General features: G+C 34.6%; 2 protein-coding genes across 3 annotated transcripts in view; both read left to right on the forward strand.

Annotated features, from left to right (window-relative positions):
- LOC138330961 (uncharacterized) overlaps nucleotides 1-5,035 on the forward strand; it is a 68,643-nt gene extending 63,608 nt beyond the window's left edge. Inside the window, exons 2-5 of one of the 2 annotated variants that reach the window (XM_069278429.1) lie at nucleotides 2,808-2,899; nucleotides 3,030-3,067; nucleotides 3,696-3,758; nucleotides 4,573-4,962. In XM_069278429.1, the coding sequence (XP_069134530.1) occupies nucleotides 2,808-2,899; nucleotides 3,030-3,067; nucleotides 3,696-3,758; nucleotides 4,573-4,947 (568 nt within the window). In that variant the 3' untranslated portion in view covers nucleotides 4,948-4,962. Of the gene's footprint in view, nucleotides 1-2,807; nucleotides 2,900-3,029; nucleotides 3,068-3,695; nucleotides 3,759-4,572 lie in introns of both variants that reach the window. The other variant, XM_069278431.1, reaches the window with a different exon arrangement.
- A 665-nt stretch (nucleotides 5,036-5,700) lies between these two features.
- LOC138332152 (uncharacterized) lies at nucleotides 5,701-16,479 on the forward strand. Its single transcript, XM_069280136.1, has 6 exons — nucleotides 5,701-5,963; nucleotides 6,409-6,958; nucleotides 12,198-12,229; nucleotides 12,523-12,742; nucleotides 13,463-13,506; nucleotides 16,006-16,479. The coding sequence occupies exons 1-6, from the start codon at nucleotides 5,730-5,732 to the stop codon at nucleotides 16,060-16,062; spliced, it is 1,137 nt and encodes a 378-aa protein (XP_069136237.1). The 5' UTR covers nucleotides 5,701-5,729; the 3' UTR covers nucleotides 16,063-16,479.
- The last annotated feature ends 1,162 nt before the right edge of the window (nucleotides 16,480-17,641 follow it).

A 17,641-nucleotide genomic window follows, 5' to 3' on the forward strand; every position in this document is an offset into this window, starting at 1 on the left:
GTACATACCACTGTAAACTCTATCTGGTAATTGATAGACATTAAAATCAACAACAGGACAATTAAATTAATTACATTAGTTACAAAACAAATTAAAACCTGGACATGAAATACTACACAATATTACATATTCAATACATTCATGATATAATACCTATGCGATTGATCAACTTAATTAAAAGCTTTAACAAATCAAGAGGCAATTAAGCTGAGCAATTTATATCGCATCAACAATAGATTTCTTTTAAACCCACTACGGGTGAGTGGTATGCAATACATAACATGACCGTTGAATTGTTACGTTAAATTATTGGCAATTACGACTACATACATCTGAGTATTAACATTAACAGTATTTAAGATAATTAATTATATCCCGAAAAAAACATTGCACTATTTCCTATATGGAATGGGGTACTGATTGCGAAGACACCAGAAGAAAATCATATTATTTTTTAACGGTTTTTATTGTTTTTATTAGACATTTTTGTTATTAACACTTTTAATGAGACTGATCATTCACTTCTAAATTTATCATTTAGAAAATAATTGATAGTTGATCGTGTATACATCACGCAATTAAGATAATCTATTCGTTTTACGTCCACAATATCTAAACCGAATGGATCTGTCTTGTAATCATATTAGTCTCCAACACAACACAGTAGTAAAAGAAATAGGATAAAATACAGGAGACCAAAGGGGAGCTTAAACTTCTCAACAAGATATTTCATGCAAAAAGTGCCTAAGCAGTAAGTTTCAGACTGTTTGAAAGTAAGAAAATTCCCTCATTACAAGTAGACACACTTTAAAGCATGTTAAAGGGCTAACATACGAGAATTTTAGGCCTTTTTTTAGATTTTACGGAATAAGACCCCTGTGTCATTGAAACCATTTAATCGGCTTCATACCTGTTTATTCCTCTGATCTTGAATGAAGACCAAGGCATCAATTTGAACAAACTTGGTAGTAGCTTGATACAGGCCTAATAAACAGTCGATTAAAATGTTTTGCGTATTTAACCCTGTGCATTGAATGTATCAGCCCTTCATCTCAGCTTACAACATGTCTCATATCATATCTCCGACCTCTTAGTTACTGTTGAGAAGTCATTGAAAAATTTTGGCCTATTTGAACCATGTGACATTGAATAAAGATCAATTTCAGTCTGTTAAAAACGCTATATGGCACTTTGGCCTGGCGAACTACAACCCCAATATTGGGCCTTTAGCCTTTCAGTCATTGATAGAATTAAGCCTATTAGACCCTATAACCTTGACTGAATATCAAGGTCATTCCGTCAATTCATTCAAACATATACCTAGACTTGTCTGCATTCATTAAGTTATGCATAATGAAATAACAAAGCAACTAATCAGCTCAATCAAAATCATTCGGCAAGGGTACATTGCGCTCCATTGTGCTGTATAGTCTAATATTTGTTTACTTTGTCCCGCATTACTGTTCGTATCCTATTATGTAATCGTGTTCATTTTGTATGTCTTGATAAAGGGGCAGATCGCCTCGAAAATTTGACAATTTTGTTTTGTCCACACGGTTGGAATTACTTCCTTGTCTCAAACATCGATAGTTGGATAGACTGACATCTAATTGCAGCAATTATGTAACATAGATGAGGATATATAATATGTAGGAATATTATAAAAAAGCACGTCATTAGCATAAGTTTCATATGCTGCCTTGGAGACCAGAACAACTAGTTTGACCTGAAATCTGAGAAGATTTGTTCACATCAAATTAACCTGAATTTTTCTTCATTTTGAATTGACCTCCAATCCAAGTGAATGACGACTTTGCCAAGTCAAATTGAGCTGCTGATATTTTGGCTATGAAGTGTATAGTAATCTGTATTTTGGTGGCAGTACGAACATTACGACAATATAACCTTTGACATACTGAATAAACATCTTTCTATATCCGGTGATAAACATCAAAGCTTCATAGATCGCGTTAACAGAACATGACGCAATTAAACAGACAATACACGTTATATTCACAATAGATGCACAGACGGTTTTTAATGAACACGCTACGGGTACCTGTTAAACAATGGATCATATGACAGCTCTTTTGTTACCTTACAGACAAAATAGACATCTCAGTTTACAAAGTCGTGCACGAAAGAAAAGATATAGCTCCTACCAGTTAGATAGTCTGGTATGGACGAGTTACGTAAACGGTTACCAAAATGTCTATACAATGTAACGCATGACGACTAATATTAAAAATGTCATCACAGTATTGTTTTTTGTCTAACATAAAACCAAAGTGATAAAAGTAAAATAAAAATTATTATTATTTATTTCATATGTTACCTTAGAGATCAGAAAAGCCCGTTGATTAACACACTTGTTATTCTTCTATAACTTTGCAGGGTATCAACCGAATCAAAATACATGTAACATAATAATAAATATCAAAGAAACACAATTTAACAAAGCATGACAATTTATTGACTCTTGCCCTATCCGGGCCTCGAACTCACGATCTACGGCACCCAATCGCCTAGCCAAACATACATGTAGCTGCGCCTTCTACCACTACGCCACATCCACATCTCCTTTATGGATGTGGCGCAGTGGTAGAAGGCGCAGATATGTTTGGCTAGGCGATTGGGTGCCGTAGATCGTGAGTTCGAGGAGGCCCGGATAGGGCACGAGTCAATAAATTGTCATGCTTTGTTAAATTGTGTTTCTTTGAAATTTTATGTAACATAATAATATTAACAGAAACCATTTCTGTGGATAGTAATGACATACGCTGACTCAAGTTTTAATCTATTTACAGGAGAAAGATGCCATCAATTTATATCTCTGGAATACCCAAGGGACTTGATAGGAGGACCGTGTCACTACGTATAAGGAGGGATATTGAAACAGGTAGTTATTTCAAGAGACTAATGATTTCATTGCTTAAAGTGTGATGTTACAACACACCTCTGAGCAGCAGTATTTCTCGTTAAATATCACATTGGAATGGACGCTTAACGCATTTATGATTTTTTTTCAGTTGCGCAAGTGAGAAATATATGGATACATAACGATAAGGTATGTATTCACGACATATTTATTAAAATGTATTCCTCCATATATATAAAAGCATGTAACGTAGTCTTTAAATATACATGTACATCATGTAACCCACAGAAAACTTCTTCATTCTGTGATGCATATACATCTAGTATTTTGCATACTAAAACAATTCATTCGCCCACCCTACTTAAAGATAAAATGAAACGCAAACAAAGTTGTTACTGTTAATGTAAGATCCTTGAATGTTTCAGGGGTATGGTTCAAATATATCACATAATGTGAGATCTTTTATTGTTTCAGGGGTATGGTTCAAATATATCACATAGTGTGAGATCTTTGATTGTCACAATGGTACGGTTCCAATATAACGTATAATGTGAGATCCTTGATTGTTACAGAGGTCAGGTTCCAATATATCGTATAATGTGAGATCCTTGATTGTTACAGAGGTCAGGTTCCAATATATCGTATAATGTGAGATCCTTGATTGTTACAGGGGTACGGTTCCACTATATCGTATAATGTGAGATCTTTGATTGTTACAGGGGTCAGGTTCCAATATATCGTATAATGTGAGATCCTTGATTGTTACATGGGTATGGTTACAATATAACGTATAATGTAAGATCATTGATTGTTACAGGGGTACGGTTCTGTTTCCCTTTATGATGAGACATCTGCTGAATTTGTTCTAAAACTGAATGGAGTAAGTATTGAAGAAAGTCAAACTTAAAGTTATGCTTATCCAATGTTTCAAACACTTAATTCTTGGGGATTGAAATTTAACAGAATTGAACATATGATATAGGCATGAACGCTTACTTGACCATGGTCCTAATGCACAAGTGTTGATATATTGAGCATCTCAGATAGGATCATTAGGTGTACAATTTTCAATGAAACCATACTGACTAATCGTCTAATGACACAGTTGTTCATTAACGAGGTCATGGTGTATAGTCATCTTTTTATAATGATTTCACATTAAGTCGGTATTGTTCACCTCAATGTTTTGCCACAGCTTTTTTCATTCTAAATTTATGTATTATAGGGTAACAATTTGATCAAAGTATTCTTTCTCTTAATATCTATCAGTTTTAGAATGCCTATACAAATATTAAGTATTACTGATATGCTTTGGGTTTATGAAGTTATAGGCAAATAAATGATGGAAATTCTTTATTGACGCAAGCGTCTACGACAAAAAAGTGTTTTGAAAATTATAATTCAATTTAAAAACCTCAGTCAGATTTTATTAGGCATTAATTTCTGTGCTTGTACTTATTTTTACAATAAAACGAATACTTAACATACAATTCTTTAAGTCTATAAAAACATGACCTCAAACTTATAACCAATAGAAATGAGTGTAACATATGAAGTTAAATGCAGAATACATTCCTCAAAATGTTACCTGTTTACCTGATTGTACTACGTTTCTAATATGTCACATTCTCAAACTGACATTGAAAGAAATTTTAAATGGTTGTGTAAACATTACAACGTTCACTATTTTGCAGAAAATTATCATAAATGGAAAAACTCTGAGTTTAACAAAACTCAGAAAAAGGCAACGTGTGCGTCAAACCCAAAGGCCAACAACTCTAACAAGAAGACAGCAGGTGGACGATGATGTGTTTGTTTTCAGTGGATATGATTCATACTCAAGCTACAGGAAACATCAACCAACAAATGATACACTCTTCCAGGACATCAATCAAATGCCAACAAAAAAGAAAATTAAGAGAAAATCTTGGAAAAACGATGTCATTCTTTCTCATGTTGCTTCCCCAAAAAGTAAATCTAAGCGAAATAAAAGACGTCAAACAAAAAAGAAGAAAGGGAGTCGCTGGAACTCACAGGTATGTTCTACGCACAAAACAATGATTCATTGATGGTGTGAAATGTGCGCAAACTCCTGTAAAATCATTAACATTTGTAAGTAAAAAAATATATATTTATGTGAAATACGTCTACTAAGTTGTGCTTGCAACAAAGATCGACAATTTGTATTTGTCGGTTTTGGCCTATGCTTCTCAGGCTGTGAAAGGGAAATACAAATTTATATCTTTATAAAATCTGATGACTATTCATCCACAAGAGCTATAAAAAACTCTTACGTTGACGTCATCAGTGTTATTGAAATACCATATTTGTTTAATAATTATTTATATTTAATAATTGTTTAATATGATAACAATAATAAACTTTGCAATAAGTTTTTGTACTTACTAGGTAAACGTAATTTTGAATGACAATTCCATTGTTCCAGTGTTTCGTTTTTTTATGTCAGTGATCATCTCTGTCAATTCCGTTTTAGCAATTAACGCCGCAGACGAACGATCGAAGACGACGACGAAATGTCGTACATCATACATTGGGAAGTCCGGAAGAAGTCTCAACCTGTCGAAATGAACAAGTGAAATGCTTAGTCCATCCATATTCCACATCGACCTACAATAAAGAATCTGAAGAAATAACCAGTTTAACGCAAACGTCATTCCATAATACCCCAGTGCCATGTACTGCAAACGTGCACGTTTATGACCACTCTAAACGTCTGTTAAGCATAGAGGTTGATAATAACAATGTGTTTCAAAGCATTAACACCTGTCTTAAGTATAACCACATCTTGTCTCCTTGCCAACAACTCTAACAAGAAGACAGCAGGTGGACGATGATCAGTTTGTTTTTCAGCGGATATGATTCTTACTCAAGCTACAGGAAACATCAACCAACAAATGATACGCTCTTCCAGGACATCAATCAAATACCAACAAAAAAGATAATTAAGAGAAAACCTTGGAAAAACGATGTCATTCTTTCTCATGTTGCTTCACCAAAAAGTAGATCTAAGCGAAATAAAAGACGTCAAACAAAAAAGAAAAAAGGGAGTCGCTGGAACTCACAGGTATGTTCTACGCACAAAACAATGATTCATTGATGGTGTGAAATGTGTGCGCATGTAAAACTGTAAGTAAAAAAATATATATTTATGTGAAATACGTCTACTAAGTTGTGCTTGCAACAAAGATCGACCATTTGTATTTGTCGGTTTTGGCCTATGCTTCTCAGGCTGTGAAAGGGAAAACACAAATTTATATCTTTATAAAATCTGATGACTATTCATCCACAACAGCCATAAAAAAATCTTACGTTGACGTCATCAATGTTATTGAAATACCATATTTGTTTAATAATTATTTATATTTAATAATTGTTTAATATTATAACAATAATAAACCTTGCAATAAGTTTTTGTACTTACTAGGTAAACATAATTTTGAATGATAATTCCATTGTTCCAGTGTGTCGTTTTCTTATGTCAGTGATCATCTTTGTCAATTCCGTTTTAGCAATTAACGCCGCAGACGAACGATCGAAGACGACGACGAAATGTCGTACATCATACATTGGGAAGTCCGGAAGAAGTCTCAACCTGTCGAAATGAACAAGTGAAATGCTTAGGCCATCCATATTCCACATCGACCTACAATAAAGAATCTGAAGATATAGCCAGTTTAGCGCAAGCGTCATTCCATAATACACCAGTGCCATGTACTGCAAACGTGCACGTTTATGACCACTCTAAACGTCTGTTAAGCATAGAGGTTGATAATAACAATGTGTTTCAAAGCATTAACACCTGTCTTAAGTATAACCACATCTTGCCTCCTGACAATATGATGGTGATTATGTATAATGGAAAGGCGATTAGTGAGGATTGGCAGCCGCAAATGGAAAATGAAGACAACATACATGTATGTGTGAAAGGGAAAGGAGGAATGCAGAACACGGCGACCTATAGAGAAGACACCGAGAGCACTCCAGGGAATAAAGAGGAGGGAGCTCGTTCTCGAGAGACAACAAATAGACACCATCATAGAACTCTGGCAAGCACATCAGGTAATATGTTTGTTTGTATGCTAATTCTCTTTTTGGTTTTGTTTCTTATCTCAGTGAATTAAATAAATGGATCACTTAGTGATTAGTAAAACACATATGATTACCCTAAAGCTTTATGTGCCGTAACTGGACGAATAGTTTGGTCTGTTAGTTTTTCTTCGGTAATCTTTGAAACCAACAGGTTTTGATGAGTTAAAGCTATATCGTCTCTGACTTGACTTGCTCTCTTTGTGTCATAGAGAAAGCATTTAAAGTGTTCTACATATTTTTCTCCGCCTCTCAAAGTTTTAAACTTTCCATCTTTACCGACTTTTTTGTAAAGTTTGTATTCACAAAGGTATTAGATAATTTTAAGTACATATATTACTTTTTCTCATTTACACCTTTAAAATAGCTCGAGAAACTCCGAGCTATTTCGATCTGTACAAGTATCGCCAATCTTGGTCACGTGATACGACTTGGGTTTCTGATATTACCCGACATTTTAAAAATGCAAGAGTTTAAGTATACAAGAAGACACAACACGAATATACCACAGTTGCTTCTCAACTGTCTTTTCTTCATTTCCCCCTCTCTCATAACCCAAAGAGAAGGTTGCTCTAAATTGTGCTTTGTCCTCTTTCGCCGTCTTTCTACCTGGAGGGTGTAGGCCAACGATTTTAGTGTATCATCTTGCATTCATTTGAAACTACAAATATTTTTTTTTTAAATGAATGAGCTATTGACGGCAATTGACGGCAACATTTGTCACGCATTTTTGATATTTTGAATAATGAAAGCGTTAAAAGAAACCCAGCATATCGCTAATTAATCCATAAGAAAGTGATGTTAACAGTCGCTTTATTAGGTTTGAAAGTTTGAAAACTTGTTACAACTTCATGATTACAGAGGTCAGGTGGACGTCACACTCAACTCCACCTGGATATTATAACATACATACCAATGTCCAATATTCGGCAGAGAGACAATAAAACTACAAGTTTTGCTCACGGCAAATATCGCTATTTTGCGTCCAAGCTATGATAAATGATTTATCAAAGATTTTGTCTACTGTATTGAATTTATTATTTATCAAAACTTATTGTTAACATATATATTTTTAATGGTCCCATCCCTATATTACTTTAACCTTGTATTTGACATACAACCTGCATGAACTTCAGTTTTAAAGTAAGGATAACTATTAAATCATTTTTAGGACTTTGTGTTATTTAGTCCGCCATCTTTTTTGTACTGCTGTATGTAGTGTATATTATTTTAGAAATTAACGCTTGAATCCTAAAACATCTTGAAGAAAATATAATGTTTTCAGAATTTTGCTGTCGTCTGGGACGAATATGAAAGTTATTCGCTGCCATCTTAAAATTTTAACACAATGAGAGTGTTAATGGCTATTCTACATATACCTATTCAATAAAACATACATGTAAAAGGCGATGTGATTGTTAAAGAAATCAATACAACTTTAATATTCCAGTGTCAATCTTAGATGTCATTTTTAATTAACATACTCATGGGTGTGCGCTCCACACTCACCGGATTTTAATATTTATATATAATATGAGGTGGAGAAAAATACTCGCTAGTTGGCGTCCAGACTACGATAAATGATTAATACTTCGCGTTATGTTTTACGTATCATTTACATACTCCAGTTCCTAACACCTCGGACACCCATGTTGCCTTATAGCCTACATTCTTGAGTCTCTCCCTCAACTCCCTAAATTTCCAGTATATCTAACAACCTAACACCTACTCCGCTCCGCCCCTTTGTACATATATTAAAAAGGCTCGTGCGGCCTAAAATATCTAATTCCCATCTAACCCAAACCTTATGCTTTGCTGCGTTGTCACGATGGCTTCACCACTGACCGCTTTGTTAAACTGCAAGTCTGGGTCCGCCATGCTTATCTTGGATATCATCTCCCAAGATGGCAGACTACGTGATACTGCGCAAGACAACACTGCTGCTTCTGACTATCACAGATCTTTACCGATCAATCTGCTGCTTGTTTTACTTAACAATTAAAACAAACGGGCGCTATTCTATTTATTTGCCGCTAAGATTGCATTTATATCTCCAATAAATTCAATGTAACAATCCTTCAATTGTTATATTTACATTTTACTTTCTAGTTCAAAGTAAAACATAATTTAGATGCGATTGAACATTTGAATTCCCCGCTTCAGACATTTAACCTCAACAACCAAGCTCAATGTGATAAGATAAAAAATAGTCCCTATTACTCTAAAAATTGAAAAGATAACAAAATTTCAATGTTTGTCAATAGCTTTTCAGTTTACTTTCAATTATCCAGACATTTAAAAGAATTTTTTTGTAAGTTTCATTACCAAACTGGTTCATTCAACTACAATGTCAACTTTCCCACGCGGACTAACATGGTGTCAGTAAACAAAACTCACGTCCAATTTTTGTAGATATTGCTACACCAAGTCTAGGCTGCATTGGCCCATTATGCAGATCACGATTATCATTAGAGTAATAGCAGTATATGTGGTAAAATGTAAACATTTTCCCATGTGTGCTATATCAAATGTACTTTTAAACTACTTGTTACATACTAAATATTAACCCATTTTGTTACAAAATTCATTATAGATTTTTGGTCCGCAATCTTGAATTAAGTAATCATCTTTTTTATTATTCTAATTGTGATATTGTCTCGGAATACATTCAGTTATTACATGTAGGTTTTGTATAAGGTGTTATTGAACTCATCTGTATCATGTCTATTTATAATTTTGTTTTATAAATAATACCATTAACTACCCTTATTCCAATTTCCAAGCCATAAATAACTTGAATGTTGAAATATTTTGAAGTAAGGTTTTTTTTATATTAAGGTTTCGCGGTGGCTATTGTGAAATTTTACTTGTAGTTTTTGCTTTTTCGCAATGAGTCTAAACCTGAAATGTTTTAAGTACATGTACCATAAACAATGTCCATATAATGCTTTAATGTGTTTTATTGAAGCTTGGTTTTACGATACCTCTCTTGAAATATTACCGAAAGAAGTGGCAATAGGTTTATATTATCTGAAAATTTTTGTAATATCGAAGTTTTGTATAGTTTATATCATGAAAATATCATAAAAATGCAGTATTTCATCACAATCTGATCCATTATAGGAAGTCAATTTGCAATTACTGATAAGCACGTAAACATGTTAAATAAGATTGTAGACCGCGGGTTCGCATTTTGGTTTGACTGTATATACTCGTTAGCACGTAAATATCTGCCAAAATTTTAATTCCATTTTTAGTTTATTGTATAATAAAAACATATGCGTTGTAAATATAAAGGTTACACAACGAGTGGTTGTCGGAATTGGAATTTATTTTACACGAGTGAGTTATTTTTAGCCCACCATCAGAAGATGGTGGGCTATACAATTCGCTTTTCGTCCGAGGTCCGTGGTCCTTCCGTCCGTCCGTCCGTCCGTTAACAATTCTTGTTATCGCTACTTCTCATAAAGTACTGAAGGGATCATTCTCAAATTTCATATATAGGTTCCCCTAGGGCCCTAGTTGTGCATGTTGGATTTTGGGACTGATCGCTGAGCAAGATGGTCACCAGGCAGCCATCATGGATGTTGATAGTTAAAGTTTATCGCTAATTCCCAGAAAGTATTGAATGGATCATTCTCAAATTTCATATGTAGGTTTCCCTAGGGACCTAGATGTGCATATTGCGTTTTGGGTCTGATCAGTCAACAAGATGGCCACCAGGCAACCATCTTGGATTTTAATAGTTAAAGTTTGTTATCGCTATTCATCAGAAAGTACTGAAAAGAAAGTTCTCAAATTTCATGTATAGGTTCCCCTATGGCCCTAGTTATGCACATTGCATTTTGGGACCGGTCGCTTAACAAGATGGCCACCAAGCAGCCATCTTGGATTTTGATGGTTTGTTATCGCTATTTTTTCAGAATGTACTGAAGGGATAGTTCTCAAATTTCACATGTAGGTTTCCCTAGGGTCTTAGTTGTGCATATAGCATTTTGGGTCTGATCAGTCAACAAGATGGCCACCAGGCAACCATCTTGGATTTTAATAGTTAAAGTTTGTTATCGCTATTTCTCAGAACGTCCCGAAGGGGTCATTCTCAAATTTCACATGTAGGTTCCCATCGGGCCTTTGTTGTGCATATTGCGTTTTGGGACTGATCGGTGAACAAGATGGCCACCAGGCAACCATCTTGGATCTTAATAGTTAAAATTTGTTAAATTTCATATCCAAGTTCCCGTAGGACCTTAGTTTTGCATATTGCATTTTGGGACTGAACGGTGACCAAGATGGCCGACGTGCCACTATCTTGTATTGTGATATTTGAAGATTGTTACCGCTATTTCTCAGAAAGTATTGAAACGATCTGTCTCAAATTGTATATGTAGTTTGTAGTAAAAGTTTGAAAAGCAGTGACAAAATCCCTCTTTTCATTGTCAGATATAGATCATTATTTGGCGGGCGCCAAGAGCCCTCTGGGATCTTCTGTTTAAAAGTTACAAAAGACACGAGCTTTGAATTCCATTTCCAGCCACCTGTTTCTACCTAAAATAAATCATCTACAAGAGGGCCGTAATCAGATGCAAATAAGGTTTACTAATATCTTCATTTATATAGTTACATGATTATAAAATTACTCGTAGTTGTCAAACTACATGCGGCTATGTTTACAGCAAAGCAACATTCACTACCCGTCAAAATATTATCAAACCATTGTAACAAAGTTAACGGCAAGCATTGGTGCGTCAATTTCTACCAAAATCACCGAAAGGGATGTTAGCTAGATATAACACTGACTAAATATCGATGTTGAGTTGATAATTTATGATAGAAAAAAAAAGAATGTATGCATCCCGATGCCGTCACACATCCTATTTTAAAGGCGGTTGCATTTTTGATGACGTTACCAATATGAGACACTGAGAAAAAATATTCATGTCAAAGTTCAAAAGTAGGAAAGGTCATATTCCACTAGTGGAGCATCAATATATCTATCCAACCCCTACCACACTTATACAATGGTCTGAGAGTGGAATAACACGACGTATTGTGGTAGAAGTTGTAATTGCAAGCACGTTGCAAACTACTGATGTTGAATAATATATAAACAGTTCTTGGATTGTCAGTATGAAAATTATGAAAATTATGGAACCATAATTTTCTTACATCTTTAATGTTAGAAACACATTTTATCTAATATGTTTCGTTTAAGATGGATACCAGAAGCCGATGAAAGATTTACCAGTAAGTAATTTCACTTTATATGCATAATGTAATAATAGCGATGCGCCAGTACTAGTATTACATTTTGTAAGACTGTTTTGTACTGGATATTCCATATCGAATCATTCTTTGGATGAAAGTGACAACAAACGTCAATGTTATTCATCCAAACATCATATAAGTATCCAAATATACAATCAACCTGTCTATGGGGTCTGTAGCCAAGTGGTCTCTATACTTTGGTTGAATTTTGTTGATATTTTGCTAATTTTTGGAAGTGGTGGTATATTCCGCTGGTGGTCTTTTTATTCAAGGACAGTGAATATTCCACGATGGATTCGATCCGGTCAACATTCGCACAAACACCCATGCATACTCTTGATTATGACAAATTAGCATCAACGTTATTGAATAAGATGCGAGAACCACGCATATTTCATAAAGGGTACAATCCCGTCACCAGTTTACTAGAAGAAGTTTCAGAAGGAAGAGAAGATGTTGTACATGTTAGTGGAGCATTGACGGAAGATCAAGGTAGGTCACTATTATTCCAATAAAATATGTGTATGTTAACAACAAAGAAAAAATTAAATTACATTTTCTACGGTTATTTTTTATCGTACTGTCCGAATTCGCATGATGATTTAGTAAAATGGCCTATTTCCTGATATTTCATATCCTGTTTCTGAGCATGTCAATGTCTGAAGAAATCGCGAACTATAGCTCGAAAACTATGGTAGTTTAGATAACCATCATAATAAGGCTAAATCATGATAATCCATAGGGATTATCTTCATTGGTTTCATTTCAAATTTCGTCCTCTCCAAATGATTATATTCATGCATTTCTATTCATGCTTGTTACCGTGATATTCATACATGTTATCGGAGCATATTTGCGGGGTATTAGATCTCTATAATGACATTTAGTACTTATTTAATGTATTGAAATCATACAGTCATGTTATTGGTTGCCGATGACAAATTTAATCCTTTATTTAAGTAGTTGTTATGTCACATTTAAAGATAGATCTGGAATGTATGTTAAGGAGTTTTGATGAAGAATCAAATTAATTGTTAGGTGGGTTTTATCCAATAGTATTCACCTATCGATACAAGAAAAAAAGCTTAGGCACAAAATTGAACAAAAAAGTGAATTAATGTTAAATAAGTCCAATAGCAGAGTCAATACTATCAAAATACGAACGGTTATAAATGCATCCCCATGAATAAAAGGTTTATGTTAATATTTTAGCTGGAGCGTTTCCAAAAGATGAAAACTACAAAGCAAACGTGCAGGTAAATATTCGTACTGTGTAATGTTGTAACTTTCACTAACCAATAGTGTAAATCATAAATTAAATAATTCCACCTTCCTTGCATTTATATCCAGAATAATTAAATTTCATGACTTGTACTTTAATTACATAATATTCGAGATATCTTAAAAATGTTTACTGTTCTGAAATCAGAAATATTGTTTAAGCTTCCAAGCCAAATGAAAACATTGTAGCTTTCTTAACTTTTTCTTGACTTTTTTCTATAAACAATATTCCTTGTCGCCATGTTTGAAAGGTCTTAATCACTCATATTCCCGGCGAAAACATGCGTTCTAACGCCCTTCGCAGGGTTTAGTTCATTTTACAAATTTAAACTCGATAAAAGAAGTGGAACATCGTTCAAGGTGGCTGTCACAGACACCATTTTGAAAAAAACATATTTTGATCTTCTTACTTAGTTCTAATGTTGCTGAATATTAACATGAATGTCAATGAAGGGAGGCCTAAATTGTGCTGTTAATTTTAGACACCCCAAAATAGCATTGCTTCGTCTACCAAAATCCAAGATGAATACCTAAATCACATATTTGGGGGAAAACAATTTTAATTTCAATTTTAATTCTTAACCAATTTAACGTTTGTCATAACCAGGGTCATCATATATTATCAAGAAAAGAAATCCATCAGTTAATTTACTGAAATAAAATGGCTTGCATACTACAAACAATTATAAACACGGATGGGAACTAATGATATATATACATGGTATCAACACAGCCTGTTAAATGTTAGTAGGATTGACATTATGAGAACTCCAACTATCCAGTAATTGAATAAACCTGGCTGTTCCAATTATCCAGCTTACACGCTTTGAGATCCGCTTGATAAAACTAAAGAGTTAGGAATAATTCTGCAGTATTTAATACTATTTTTATTAATTTTAGTTCACCTGAGAGAAGTCTCAAGTGACTTATTTTGATCGCGTTTTGTCCGTCGTCCGTTGTCCATCGAGCGCCGTCGGTAATAAACAATTTATATTTTTGACTTCTTCTCCAAAACCACTAAACCAAATTCGTTGAATTTTTTGTAGAAACCTTTCATGACCAAAGGTCAACCAGAATTGTGAATAATATGGTCCCAGCCCCTCTGGCGCCTGAGGGGTGGGGCCAAATAGGCTAAAACGTCAAGAACTAAGGTCCCTTTTCATAAATTATGAATTATATGACCCTGGGATCTCATGTTTCCCATAGTTTATATAGGGAAATATATTTTTGAGCACAATTTGGTCATAGTCAGTATGAGATGGTCATTGAATCCTACTAACAAATTGACACCCAGGGGCCTGAGGGGTCGGGCAAAGAGGGGGCAAATAGGCTACAATTTCAAAAACCTTCTTAAGAAATTCCGAAAATGCAAGAATCAAATACTCTTCATACATGTAAATAGAAAGGTCTTCAGGTCGTTTACAAAAATTATGAAGTATATGACCCTGGGGTCTCACGTTTCCCCCTTGGGAGGGATCAAGTTTACTATAGTTTATATAGAGAAAACACATTTTTTTGAAATTTGATCATTTGTTAAAGAAAATGAGCCAAATGTCAGAATTATCAGTATGAGATGTGGTTAAACTTGTTTGACAAAATTCTCCTGACTGACACACAGGGGTCTTAAGAGCAGGACCAAAAGGGGCCAAATAGGTTTTACGTTATGCAACCGTTTAAATTTCAAAAATCTTCACCAGTAGGTATGGGATAAATATATATACATGTATTCAATCTCATGGCAATATAACACTTGTCATAGCAATCAGATAAATGTACAAAATAATAAGTCCCCAAAATGGTTCAAGAAGAATTAAAATAGGAGTTTTGGTTTTGTTGACAAATGAAACGTAAGGTGACTGCAACTGTATATGTGTACCAAGTGGCTTATTGCTTATGAAATAGTAAAGCCATAGAGGGATGTACCTCCCCCTTAATCAGAAGGCATGTCTGATCTCCTGATCCACAGAATTTAATTTATTTTTTAGAAACAATATTGGCTGCATACAAGGAAATTAATACTTTCTGGTCAAGGGCAATACACTCATGTCACTTTAGGCTGTATTGCATGGCAACCCATGCATTACAGCCTCGAGATGTCCATAAAATTACTATTTCCTCAGTAAAATGGTAACATTGTTTTCAGAAACTAGGCTGGGTTTACTATAAAAGATGCAAACAACAACATTTGCGATGAAATTATCACTCAATTTTTATGTATGTAGAATTGGTTTACAGTCGCTGTTGTAACATGTTTCAGAATGGCGGGATATCATAAATGCAATAAAGCGGCAAGTCTTGGGTTTTACAACACATTGTAGTACTGTATATCTATAGCCTTCCTAACCACAACGAATGATAATATGTACATGTATAATATAATTCTCTATAATTACAAGGAGTGGAGTGAAAGACTCCTCATCCTCCTCTGGGAAACAATAATTATATTGCATCATTGTTTGTTTTCTATTCTACAGGTGACGGACACCCCACAGTTTGCTTCGACATTCTCACAAGATGCAGAGGGTAATTAAGATTTATTTTCATTTTGAAATCAGAGCTATTTGAGAACAGCGAAGTTCTTCTTTTGTAGAATGAAGAAACATGATCCCAACCAAGTAGATGCGTCTCACGTTGTTATCTAGTCCTGAATAATCTGCGCATCATACTTACCTGTTATAAGTGATAATTACAATATGCTTTCATATTTTACTCGCCGAATCAATATTAATGACTGCTCCCTCAACTAACTAATGGCATTTGTTTTACTTCTCATGAACTTTTAGCTAGAGTTGATTAGAGTTGACCTTTGGCTGTCGTCTTGTATCACTCGATCAATTGGTTTGTCTTTACGGACGTTTTATACCTTCAGTATTATTCGCGTAAGCTCCGTTTACTTGAGTTTTGATGGGTTCAGTTTCGAAGATCATTTAGCCCCGATAAAGCAAACATACATCATTTAAGGATTGATTGTCAATTTTGTTGCTTGCATTGACTGATGAAGAAAGTTAATCTCGTGCAAATGAAGTGAACTGCGAAGCAGTTCATGTAACATTTGCACGAGATTAACTTTCTTCATCAGTCAATGCAAGCAACAAAATTGATAATCAATCCTTATATTTACGTTAACCAATTTAAATATCCCGCTTTTGAAAAAAGTCAAATTATATGTATTCGGTATAAGATTATTATACAATTTGCAACATTGTACCAGTTATCGTACATGTATGTACAGCTACGGAACAGCCGCCAGTCAGTTCTTTTCGTCACCAAGGCAACATAAAATGTAGTTCCGAAAATAACTTCATTCTTTGCGCGTTGTTACAATTACAAACGGCGATTTTGAAATATTGTTTTGATGTACAGGAATTAATGGCTTAAATTGTATCATAAAAACATGATCATGTAGCTTCAAATAAAAAAAATACTGCGCAGTACTAGCAGTGTAATCCGGTTGCTCGATTTAGCAGGGGTCCGGTTTTTGAAGAAAATGACGATTGTGGTGAAAATGCTGAATAGTTGGTATCTAAACATAATCAAATCTTTTAAAAATCAATTGCGATTGTTATGGAATGTACATGAATGTTGTATTTCCGTCTGGTAATTGTTTGTAGCTGGCAGTTAAATGTTTATTAACTAAACCTGTTGTGAAATCCAACCCCTGTGTCTATGGTATGCGATGCAGTCCAAGAACCATGCTTCAGGGGCTCAATAAAACGTGTTAAAATGTGGGATTTAGTCGCAGATCACTGGAAGACTTGTGTGTTATTCTTGAAATGTGATAACTTCTCTGTCAACTGGAGTTTTAGGATTAAAATTCTGTATAAAGTAAGTAGAGAAACATTGATTTGAAATGTTCGTGGTTTCCAACGACCCTCGAATGCCGTGGGTTTTTTGACACTCGCAGAATCGTTTCGTTAGGCTTATGTCACTGAAATCAGCCTGTTTGGTATTTGAGCGTATTTTTATGGAATCTATCGTTTTCTAAGCTTACATGTATGTCACCGGTTCACATATAGATCTATATATTGTACACATTATCCTAACTATTTGCGTTTGATCATCGCTGCGCTCAGTAGCCTATGTTCAGCATTTTCCGGGGCTTGAGCCTAA

The sequence above is a fragment of the Argopecten irradians genome, chromosome 9, assembly GCF_041381155.1.
Source record: "Argopecten irradians isolate NY chromosome 9, Ai_NY, whole genome shotgun sequence".
NCBI classification, from domain to species: Eukaryota; Metazoa; Mollusca; class Bivalvia; order Pectinida; family Pectinidae; genus Argopecten; species Argopecten irradians.